The sequence below is a fragment of the Mizuhopecten yessoensis genome, unplaced genomic scaffold (assembly GCF_002113885.1).
Source record: "Mizuhopecten yessoensis strain PY_sf001 unplaced genomic scaffold, ASM211388v2 scaffold2091, whole genome shotgun sequence".
Classification (NCBI taxonomy): domain Eukaryota; kingdom Metazoa; phylum Mollusca; class Bivalvia; order Pectinida; family Pectinidae; genus Mizuhopecten; species Mizuhopecten yessoensis.
The window spans coordinates 1,145,479-1,158,353 of NW_018404373.1; the positions used below are offsets into that span (position 1 = coordinate 1,145,479).

General features: G+C 35.8%; 1 protein-coding gene across 1 annotated transcript; it reads right to left on the reverse strand.

Moving 5' to 3' along the window:
• Positions 1 to 881: 881 nt before the first annotated feature.
• On the reverse strand, positions 882 to 7,152 carry LOC110445128. Its single transcript, XM_021489549.1, has 7 exons — positions 7,043 to 7,152; positions 6,504 to 6,594; positions 5,246 to 5,299; positions 4,485 to 4,586; positions 3,751 to 3,900; positions 2,989 to 3,053; positions 882 to 1,611 (listed from the first exon to the last, which is right to left on the reverse strand). Exons 2-7 carry the CDS (start codon positions 6,586 to 6,588, stop codon positions 1,414 to 1,416), a joined length of 654 nt encoding a protein of 217 aa, XP_021345224.1. The 5' UTR covers positions 6,589 to 6,594; positions 7,043 to 7,152; the 3' UTR covers positions 882 to 1,413.
• Positions 7,153 to 12,875: the final 5,723 nt, after the last annotated feature.

Here is a 12,875-nt window from a genome sequence, read left to right on the forward strand (position 1 = left end):
AAAAATACTGTTTGTTAAATTAGTGTTTTTAGATTTGGCTATGTGGCACCTTGCCATCTACTCCAAGCAATGTTGTGCACAGTTTTGTGTATGCCATTATGCTAATTTCCCTCTTCCCTCTTCACAGCAATTGACTTCAAGTAACAAAGATGTACAAAGAAATTCATGTACGCAGTTGAATGAGTTTTTATAAATGTACAACATAACCTGTGAAAATCAATAATATGGATGGACAATTCTTTTAAACATGTCGTGAAAATATATTTCATGTAAATGATATAACAAACATGTTACAGTATTCAGTTAAGTAACAAGCAATAACATTATAAATAATATAAATATTGTTTGTAAGAAATATCTAAAAATAACCCGTACATAATGAACAGTACATTTATATATATATAATTTTTACAAACAATTAATAAAAATTGGATTGTAAAAGTGTAACTTCTATGCAATAACCAGAACAAATAATAAACATATTCAGAATAATTGAATGTATGAAGTTACAAAGTAATATAAAAAGGTATCACATTAATAATATTTATATTTATGAACTTTTAAATATATTAGGTAAATTGTACATCATTATGAAGTGTTGATTGAAACATTTCTGTAATTTACTAATTAGTAAATAGTATTTGTTACAAAAGTTTACTTCACAAATGCACTGTACATTTGATACAATGTATTAATGTTTGGCAAGATGTTTATTTGTTTGTAATTTTTTTTTTTTACCATACTATATTTTACAATCTGTTTAAAATATGCTGAAAAGAATGTTAATTCCCGAAGGTAGAATAAAACTATGTAAAAACAGGATTAATTAGTACGTTGGCGGTAATGGTAACTGTACTTCTGTTTGTCTGAAAGGTTGGATTTTACATGATGTATTATAAATTTTTCATAAATTCCTATTTATTTCATATCAACTTTAGAGTAAAGTTAAACATTCTAAAACTTGAAGATTTGGATTTGTGCACGTTGTTAATATATAAAAAAATCAATGTAGCCAAGTATAACTGCCCTACATACTCGCAATAAAAAACGGGATGGGGAGAATGTACTACACACATGGTGTAAAGAAGCAATTATGAAATGAATGATAAAGGTTATAAAAGATGTACATTTCAAGCACTGTAGGTACTGTGGACACCTTAATAAATTATCTTAAAACTGAAATACTCTGGGTCTATCATAATTATATTGTCATTTTCTTACCATTTAATTAGAAATATAAATGCATCACATGTACTTTTAAACTCAAAAATTAGAGCTGATTTTTTCTATTTGCTATATATTTCTCTCAATTATATGAGATTTTTTCTGTATGTAACATTCAGTTCTTTCAGTAAACCTCTGATGACTTTTCAATGTTTAACTTCAGTTCACAGAAGTTGTTGCTCAAAGTATTTATCTCTGAAAGCAGCAGAGAAATCCGTTCCATCTCTGCTTGTTAATGATGTCTCCAAGTGGGTTTTTTGAGACTTCCTTCCAGTTGCCTTTTGATGTGATGTCTACAACATCCTCACAGGAGTCAATGATGATCTTGGGAATGATGTCCTTCAGATCAACAATCTCAAAGAAGTTGTTCAGCTTCATTTTCATGATCTGCAGAAATATAGAAAACAGAATAACAATCTTAAGTAACATTTTTTTGGTAACAGATTTTTAAACATTTAGGTCTCTAGTTCTTGGTAGCAATTTGAATGTTAGCCTTATCTGGAGGCTATCACCAAGGTAATAACCTGCATATTCAGTGGCTGTTGCTACCTGCAATACCTTATTCTGCCTATTTCAATTTCATGGTTGAAGCGGGTTGCTTTGGAGTGTATTAATGCAGAATTTTATTTGATGTCAATTAGGAATGCATGGAATGAGTTGTCATTAATTTGATATGGCGGAGCCACAAATCTTTAAAATACAAGGTGGTTAAACATGTATAGGCTAATGAGAGTTTTGAAAGTTTTGTTGAAATCCATCTAATATTGTTAAAATAGGCTGGGCAAGGCTTTATAAGAATCAATCTGATTAAAACGAGATCTTTAATTTCACTCTGATACTCTACATTTCAGTCAGTTGACTTAAACGTAGAGCATCAAAGTGGAATTAAAAATTCTGGTTTTAATCAGATCGCTTTAGGACATAACATGAGGTCACAAATAAACAGGTTTACATAGAGGGTAAAACAAGCAGAAAGTTTCATATCAATATGCACCGTAAGTCAAGTATCAGTATAGGAACATTAAAATGCGCCGCAAGAAGCTACCCTAAGCTTTCCACTGGTGTCGACAACTATATAAACTATAATAATAGATGGCCTACTTAACGAGGAATAGTTTAGACAAAAGATTCTGCTTCATGCAAAAAATGATCACATTAAGAACTGTAACTCTTTAAAGTTTAAAAAATGGTTGAAACAACATGACAGACAACTTGACGCCAGTATACTCTCTAACTCTGCTCGACTCCAGTATACTCTCTAACTCTGATTGACTCCAGTATACTCTCTAACTGTGCTCGACTCCAGTATACTCTCTCCCTCTGCTCGACTCCAGTATACTCTCTCCCTCTGCTCGACTCCAGTATACTCTCTCACTCTGCTCGACTCCAGTATACTCTCTCCCTCTGCTCGACTCCAGTATACTCTCTAGCTCTGCTCAACTCCAGTATACTCTCTCACTCTGCTCGACTCCAGTATACTCTCTATCTCTGCTTGACGCCAGTATACTCTCTAACTCTGCTCAAGTCCAGTAGGCTCTCTAACTCTGCTCAACTCCAGGATACTCTCTAACTCTGCTCAACTCCAGTATACTCTCTAACTCTGCTCAACTCCAGTATACACCCTAGCTTTGTTATTATAAAAACAAAATTTTGCTCATCAAAAAAGGTTTGATGTGAAGAACCCTCTCTGGTGCCAACCAACAACTGTCAACCAAATCAAGGCCCTCTCACTGAAGCACAGTGTCAGAGGTGTTTACAACTTACTGGGCAAATGTGGTCTAGCAGAGACTTTGTGGCTTTGTATCTGAACACACCTGGAAGGTAGGGCTCTGAAAGAAAAAGAACAATCAAGTTTAGTTGTCATTAAAATACATGAAAAATAAAAAAATAAATAAATCTACAGTAGAGTACGATCAAACAACAATATATACAAATAAAACACAGGGGCTAATGAAGTGACCAAAACTTGATTAGGGATCAAGATCATCCCAAAAAGACTATCCAAAACTCCATCATTAGCATTGTTCATGGCCTCATCATGTTTCCTTAGAAGAAAATGTTTTAAAATTGACACAATGGACTCCGAACACAATTACTTTGAAACTGAGCAAATCTTTTAGCCTTTCACTTGGCAATCAATAGGTGAAATATCATTACTGTATAGTGTATGCCTGGTGGTTCTCAGTTTGTTAAAATTGTTTGAAGTTTTGAACACAACTAATTCCTTTGATCTATGTATTTAAAGGTCATTTCTTGGAACAAAGACTAATAGCCCTTCACATCAGCAAGCATCATGGCAAATATCATTGAATCCAGGCAAAGTATGTTTTTTTCTAGACATTTCTAGAAAAAAAAAAGACAAATGACACACCATCACATAAGTTCACAGACTTGACTTTGGTGCAAGATCAACCATTTGTTTTGCATTCTTTCATTGTTACCTGAGACACGTGAATTGATATCATTTCAGTTAAAATTATCATTAATAGCGTTGAACAATAAACATTTACCAAATGATAATATTACCGTTCTTGTCGGTGATGAGAAGATTTCTCCACGAATTAACACGTTCTTTGTGTTTCTGGCGAAGTTCCTGATCCTCCAATTCAGGAGAGCACTGTACCCAGCTCTTGGTCATTGACACATCACGCATATGCAGGGTTGAAATATCACAGCCTGTTCAAACAGACATATATATATAAATATATCAACTTAAACATTGCAACTAATGATGTATTTTTACCAAACGATGAATAGAATGACAAAATTTTTGTCCTGACAGTGATTTTGCAGTCTTTATATTTGTGAGTTAAATTGCATATTTTGTATTTCAGGCCACATCCTAAATAAAAATTCATAAAGAAAAATAAAGAAATATATATAAAAGAAATGACAAAAATGACTACTTCATTTTAGTGAAGTTCTAAGTTACTCTTGACATTTAATATATATATCAGATAACATAAAAATAGACATCCCTGGGTAAGCATCCAAAAAGACTTTAAACTCATTCACCACTGAAAACACATTTGAACTCTTCCAATTCAAAGGTTGGAATAGTTCATTATGGAATTTCAGGGTGAATGTGTTCATTAAATTATAGAAATTTTCTTTTTACATTTGGATCGACAAAAATAATGTTTTCATTCAGGGATCAATTTTAAGTCATATAAATGTTTGATTATAATAACCAATACAGAGTATGGTAAGTAATAACCAAAATAGATAAGTAGATCTGATACAAACAGATATACACTTACATGTCTTGGGTGAGGCAAGGAATTGTCTCCACTTAGAAGGGAAAATCTCAGTCCTGTTGGCAGGACCAAGGCACAGCCGTGGCAAGTGTAGCTTTCTGTGGCCTATCAATATGTATAACATTTCACTATTAATATACCAACAAGACTTTAATGATGTCTCTAAAATAGTTGAAGCATTTTTACCTCAAACTGTACCAATTTTGAGATTTATTTACAACACTGTATGAACATAAGCAATCCCTTTCTTGGCCTTCTGGTTTGATACAAACACAAAAGGGACTAGTGGCTATACCTGTGGACCATCATCTACATCCAAACATAAATACACGAGTGGACACTAAAAACAGTCTGAACTTTAAACAGCAAGTTACCAACACTGACCCCTATAGGAACTCATTCTCTCAACGAACAACGAGACTAGAATTCCCTACCCAAGAACACTGTGTGCACTGAAACCGTGGAATCCTTTAAACAAAGACTGAAATCACCCTAAACCATAAATGCACTCCTCCAACCCGGAAGTTTATACTCAAGATTGAGGCCTTTCCTTTGATACAGATACAAAAGAAGCTTACCTAAATCAAGTAGTTGTTCTGGAGAGTTTACCTAAAACAAGTAGTTGTTCTGGAAAGCTTACCTAAAACAAGAAGTTGTGTTGGAGAGCTTACCTAAAACAAGTAGTTGTTCTGGAAAGCTTACCTAAAACAAGTAGTTGTTCTGGAGAGCTTACCTAAAACAAGTAGTTGTGCTGGAGAGCTTACCTAAAACAAGTAGTTGTTCTGGAGAATGCTCAGCTGTTTTGTCCTTCATATTCTCTGTAGAAAGAAAACAACCAAACAGAAAATATAGAAATCATATATTCAATATAGTATCCAAAATATATGTTAATTCAGCATACTTAATTTATTCAAACAATTACTAAGGGATTACACAACAGGCATAACCTACATAAGTCTTCTACCATTGCGGTTACAGCATGTAACACATATATACAGATAGTTATACAGTGGTGGAGATGGACAGGTGATACAAACTGATTATTACAGTATGACTGATTTTAAGAATAGTGAATTGAATATTGTTTAAATTTATTGAGGTTTGAAGAACGGTAATTGGATTGAAAGAAAGTTTAAATAAAAGGAGGCAATTAAAAACATCCACATAAACACTTCCACGTTTGAGTTGATCAGTGCCCTGTATCAAAATGTACAAAGCCTGTTATAATGAATCTTTAAAGACTATTGCTTCAGATAATGTCTGTTACAATATGTGATTGACATTTTATTTGTTTCTATAAAGACTATTGCTTCAGAAAAAGCCCATCCTTCAGTGATATATTATATGTAGGAGAAAATGGCATAACGTACACTTGTGTGTTCCTTATTATTTTAGTAATCCTCTGTAATGTTTAACTTTCTTTTAAGTGCACGAGAGCGTGAATGCAAGAAGTGTGCGTGTGCTTGAATGTATGTAAAATAGGCATGTGATGGGCCATTCAGTTACAGCCAGTGCGGTAGAAACGAATTTTCGAGAAAGGATGGAATGAAAAGGAGAAAGACACAAAGCACGGGACGTGACGAACTGTTGAATAGTTGAAAGTATGGAATAGTGCCAGGATATCACTGCGCTGACTGTGCTGGATGGTTCCATTTTCATGACCAAATTTCAAAATATACCATAATTTGTAAATAAAAGTAAGAATGAATGTGTGCATTATATGTTGAATATTGAGATGTACATTATAATTTATAAACTGCAATGAATAAGTAACATTCTCTCTCTCTCTCTCTCTCTCTCTCTCTCTCTCTCTCTCNTGCATTTTTTGGCAATAAAATATGTTTAAACAAAAAAAAATGGAGAAGTAAAAAATAAAACATGGAGTTCCTTGTTATTTTTATTTATTTGCTAAAATTGCGGTTGAAATAAATGACTTATTAGCATGTTTTATAATGTAAATGGGATAGTACCAATGACTTTTCAATACTAACATCTACAACCTTAACAGTGACAGTGACTCACCTGCATCAATTTCTGCAATAGCCTCTCTTGTCACGTCCACACACATTTCATGCACTATGGCCTCGAATTCATCTAAGTAAGTCATTATAATCTGCAGAAAGCAGAGAAAACAAATGTACATTCTATTACGTAATGGCATACAGGCATCAGAGTATTTTTGTAACACAAAAAGTATTTTCACAATCGATGTGTGCTAAGTGTGATTATTCTAGTTGCATAATATTTTATGCACACGTTTACGTTCGTTTAATAGACGTATTGAATAAAAGAATAGTATGGACATTTATTAACTTATTATCTTTGGAATTATCAGTACTCACTGTGAGTAGGCAAAAAAAAAATGGCAAAAAAATCCAATTTTAAGAGGAATACATTTATGTGTGCTGTGACCCATAGCATTTGGGTATCTCAGACATTTGTAACGAACCCCTGACCCTGTGAGTAGGCCTAGGGTTTCAGAAGCAGAAATTCTGTCAAATGACAACAACCAAACTTACTGTCCCAATCGAAGATAAACATGGCACTGTATGCATACTTACAATTTATTGACGTGATAAGCTTAGGCCTACAATTTTTCTCGCAAAACGAAGATTCCCGCTCGTAAACTTCAGTGACAACTTTGCGCTCGCAATCGATGGTTGCTATACACAAACAATGATGACGTCATAAACAGGAAAAGTTTCAATCGGGAACTGTCGGCACTTTCCGTAAACGATTTCTCAATCGTTTACGGAAAGTGCCGACGATTTCCGATTGGTTATAAGTTTCATTGGATTGCCTGGCGGACAATAGACAAACTACATACGTCAGCCAATCCAGTCTCATCTTCGCTAGCCAAGGGTTACGATCCGGTCCGATCGTTCCGGATCGTAACCGTGGCTAGCGAAAATAATCCAGTCTAAGAATTTATTAAATCGCACTGAAAGCTTCGAAAATAACAGCATTTAAAAACTAATTAAGTTTTTTTCTCCATAAAGTCGGCCATAGGCCTAATGTTTAACATAACATGCATCTTTATACATGAGGGTTGTAATAGGTTTCCGCGCGTTATATATTTCCGCGCCGTCATTTCTTAAGCTGTATTACTACACGAGGATATTTAATATGGTTTGGCATCGTCTGTACCTTGACAAAACTAAATAAAAAAAATAGCAAATATTTACAACTTTGAGGATTTAGTTGGTTGAGCGAAAAAGGAAAACTCAATTATATAATTACTAAATGGAGAAGTTACTTTTGGGAGGGTAGAACTAGAGACGTATAATACATGTATTATACGTCTCTGGTAGAACTGAGAAAACCATGACCTCACTTCTTTCTAGTTTTGCGAACTTTCTGTAAACCGAATTGATGTCATGCATGCGCGTAACACACTGACAACTTCACATGATGCATATTGACTTTCGTATTGCTGTAATACAAGAATTTATTGCACTATCAATTTGGGGTAGGTTCGGACTTACCCCAGACTGCCTGTCCGAACTTCAGCTATCCAATCCTCCGACACAAATAGTTAAATGATTCTTCAAATACGGACGTGTTTTCTCTTTTGTTGTTATTTCATGAAAGGCATATACAGATGAATTGATATACTGCCCAGAACGACTTACAATAAAATGGACCGAACACGTCCCGGTCTCGCCTACCTGAAACAAAAATGTTAATACATGTCATTCCTGACCAAGTCTTTTTGTAGTTTCCCACCCGTACTCGAGTATTGTATGCAAATGAGGCCACATCTCATCGCCTTTCTTTTTCCACTGCTTTAGCACAAAAGAGTTTGATAACTTGATAACGTATCATCACGGAATTAGATTAGATCTTAGTCCGTGGTATCATTGACCCTCCCTGGAACAAGGTTGTCCCATTCATTAAACAAACATACACGACACGATACGTTTCATGAGAATAAAATTGAAAGCGTAACAATTATATTTCGATATGACAAACACAAAATTTAATACTTTCAACTGCCGACAGATTACCATTGTGGAAACAGACCTCACTTAAGAAAAATGCTGTTGTTATAATGTTATTGCATTTTTTTACAATAATTAGCACTGTGGTTACAAGCTTACCGAGGGGATATGTGACACTGGATTGTGGTTTGAATTTAATGTTGTGGTATTGTTTCATAGTGACTGTTTGTCTTTGCCAAGTTATATGTTGGGATATGCAAGCGTTCATGTTTCTGTCTTGAAAAGGGGCGGATTGTCCTGAGTTTGACAAATCCTTTGTCTGCACTGTCGTTTCTACTTCTTTGCTTGTATATACTTCCTGCGTGTCGTATTTTTTTTTTATTCATACATTGACAAACAATGCCTGTGTATAGCGTTTGCATGTTATTTTAGTGGTCGAAATATTTGGCGATTTCCCCTTAAAACTCTTACTTAAAAATTTGGCCATTTTATTTGGGTATTTGTCACAAACCTGACTTTTTTGCAAATTTAATGGTAAAGCTGTTATTGTGGTCTTTAATGGGTGCTTGCCTTCTCCCACTGCTGAAAATAGAAGAAAGCAAGCCCTTGTTTTTCACCTCGAGCATACTCCCTGCTTTCCAAGCCGCAGTGCTTGCTGTTTCCTCCTCGTTGTTTTTGTCTGTATTCCTGTCATACTGATCTATGTATCCCGAAGTCCCTCAGCGTCATAACAACCAGCCTTTATTTCTCCACTATGAATTCATCGTCGTTCTACTTCAATATGGCTGTACGTCAAGTTCTGTTTAACTGTTGTACGGGCCAACTTATGTGAAGCTTGATGAAACTCCAAGTTTCTTCCTCAGATACCATTTCAGCATCATCGTGAAGCCCTCCACTGATGAATAACCTTACAGGTTGGGGGAGAATAGGCCTTCTGGTGTATACCGCTACATGCTGTCGTGAGAAGCGACTAATGTACATGTGCTCCCTTGTAGAATCGGTCGTTTCTTCCACAGGGATCTGAGGATTTGTTACAGCTATATTTGGACCTAAACTAAGGTGTTCAGAGTAATTTTCAACTTTCGGTAAAAATGCCACCCCCAATGATGTCCATATACATATAAATATCATCACTGCATGGGGTTGCATTTTTACCAAACGTCGATCTAAACCTCTAAAACAGGTAAAATAACTCTGAACACCTTAGCTTGGGTCCAAGTATAGCTGTTACAAATTCTCAGGTCCTTGTGGTTTCTTCTGCTCAGAAGACATCGAAGAAAACCATAATTAATAAGTTGCCCCCAACCCTTGGGATGTACATAATTTATTATCTCACTGTCCTACTCTTTCTTTACGGCGGTTTTTCTCTAGGCACTCATCATTAATTTAGTAACTGTTGCGAGGACTTTAACCCCCAAACAAAGTTCCACAGTTGACGTTGGTATTTCATACGGTAGCAGCAGCCGTCTTAGCGTTGGAAGCCACGACTAATACTAATCCCTTCCATCCAATAGCGCATTTGTGTTTTTGTTATTCTTGCTGTCACCGAGTGCGTCACAAAGCATTGCCCAAGTCACTGGATGAGACTGCTAGTGATTGGAGGTATCTGTTCTTCCTTGACCTTGACTACAAATTGCCGACCATAACATTAACGGCTCTATTTATACTTCAGCTGTACCCATATTTCTGCTTCAGTCATAACTGTGATGGCTATCTAATGTGATTCCCCTACTCAAGGTTGATGGCCTGGAATGGAGAAATGGACATTTCATAAATTCTAATTTGTATACCATTTTCTCATGGTATCTCTTACTTATCAATATTTATGTAGTTTGTTACCAAAGTTAATAGACTGTCCAGTTCACATTTTGTCTTCCGGATATATGTAGAGGGGACTTTTGTTTGCCGGATATATAATTTATTACTGAGTTATTTTGAACTGTGGAGTAATGCCAGTTTATGAAAGATGGAAGACGAGTGGAATCAATGTACACAGTGGAGCCTGACTGAACCTACACAATTTCTTTAAAGACATCCAGTGATATAAGGTCCCGAAATAAAATATACGATTTAGTCGGAATGCCAAGCATGAAGACAAACAGCTAACTACTTTACTAAAGGATGGTCTGAGGAGGGTATCCAACGACATTAATGAAGTCAGTTACACATCGACAGTAATTATAAGAGAGTGGTATGCATAGGGCAAATATTGCTTTGACCATTGCAATTCGTGAAGAGGTTCTTCTGGAGCAAAGGGGTTTTAAAGGTTGGACTGCCGGAAAAAATATGTTGGGAAAGCGTACAGCGATCCAAGAACAGGAGAAGCTCCGTCCAAGGCAGTAGCTGGGATTCAAATCGTGTGTAGGCACTTGAACAATTGGCTGATAAATGTGTATTCTTTTTGTTTAACGACAACAGTTTAAAGTTTAATTAAAATCAATTGATAGCTATACCAGTTGCTTTTTATGATTTAATATACAAAGTAATATATCAATGAGTTGTAATGATTTAAGTGTGAGGATTTAAGCAGGAGTTTTTTTAGACCAGGTGTTCCGGAAGGGTAAGCGGCTTCTGCTACATCAATAACACGCAGTACATTTAGGTCAAATCAAAGAAATGTAACATCCACAAAGCGAGAACAAGAATAGTGACAGAAAAACGTTACTGATAAGCATAATCAACAACATCGACCAGCATATCACACAAAGAAATAGCATATTTCCCTATTAGATTGTGAAAGCGACCATAACACTCAGCGAACTTTTGAATATCGACCGAATCAACAGCAACATGGGGTGGTAGGGAAATTACTGTCAAAAAAGAGAAAGTTCATAATCGGAAATTCAAAATGATCCTGCTTTTCGTACAGCGTAGTTGTAAGAGGTCCCTTTAGATCATGTAATGAGTAAAGATCAAGAAAGAGCCTGTTGTGTCCTTAATTTCAAGCGGTATGGTTTATAAAAAATGACGCAGCAAATGAAGTTCTTATGTAAAGACGATAAATCGTCGATAAATCTGAATGTAATATTAAAGGACTTGGCTAGGATTTTTTTTCGTCTTGATTGCTTATCAATAAATTAAGCCTCGTATGAAAACTAAACAGTCGGCCAGAGGAGGCGCAATTTCTTCCCATAGGAATGCCTAGAGTCAGCATACTCGTAGAAAGTCTTTCCACCGAACTTAACATAGACACTGTCAACAGTCGCTCAATTATTCTCACAACTTCGTCCCCTGTATATATATTTTTCAGACTGTACCATTGGAGAGATTCAATGTAATAAGAATAATTTCCCATGGTTGCTTTATTATCCAAGTGAGCGACAGGCCCTATGTACCTCTGGATTTTGAGAAGAGGGTGATCTAGATTGATCAACTGTTCTTTTGAATTCTTCAAAACTCACAATCTGTTTATTTCACTTATCGTGTATAGAAAGTCACACTACGACTCTAACCCTAATTAAGTGGTACTAATAATGGTACAAAAATGTTTTCATATTGTCTTGGTTGAGTAACAAGATATGGATTCTGGTAAAATTTCGGAATCCAATACAAGCGAGGTAAAGATCTGTATCCTTATCATTAATGGGCATTCGAAAAGATAGTAAAACAGTAGCGTGATAAGCTAGTATTTCGTTTTTCGGAGGTTATGAAGTGTATAGGAAGGGTTAAATTGGTTATCAAGCATGCTTAGTTCTGAATGGTCAACTTGTCATAACCTAGCTAGGAGCCTACCTCCGACTGAAATCCTATGAGTGCAAAATCAGTGTAGGGTTGGGCATGAGAGTTCAAGAATGACGCCTTACTTCGAGTAAAGGAAAGGAAGGTCATGCTTTCGGGAATACACAACAGTACATTCATATACTGTCAGGATGTGTGGAGCATATCAATGCATTAACCAGGTTTATATAGCAGCTCTGCAAACACTATTACATCTAATGTGGATGAAGTGACTATTCTCACCTCCAGTCCCTGCCAACTTGTGTAGAAAGACCAACAGGCATTCGACAGGTCGAGCCAGAGCACTGCTGTATCGCCTTCCTTTCCTCCCTATAATATGGGTGAGGAGATACTGGATAGTCAGTCACCAGATCCACAATGTATGTGAGTCAGAGCAGCTGCTATAGATATGGTTGTTGAATCCGTCAACATAACATATTTTATGAAAACATAAGGGTGACATCAAAAAAAAGATGTAACACCTTTAAAGACTGAGAGGCGATGACTTGACCGGCACATGTTAAACAGGCCAAAACGTAAATTAAAGTCTCGTTTCTAAGACAGGCAAGGTGAAGGATTTTTTTTTACATTTTAAGATCTGCAGAGATGAAATACTGTACCAACCATGGGTAGTATATAGAGTCTTAAGCGATTTGACAACTTCTTGAATTATAGGAACCGTTTCATAAAGATGAAGAAATTGGACATAGGAGTGGATGAAAGCAGTTTTGGGCTC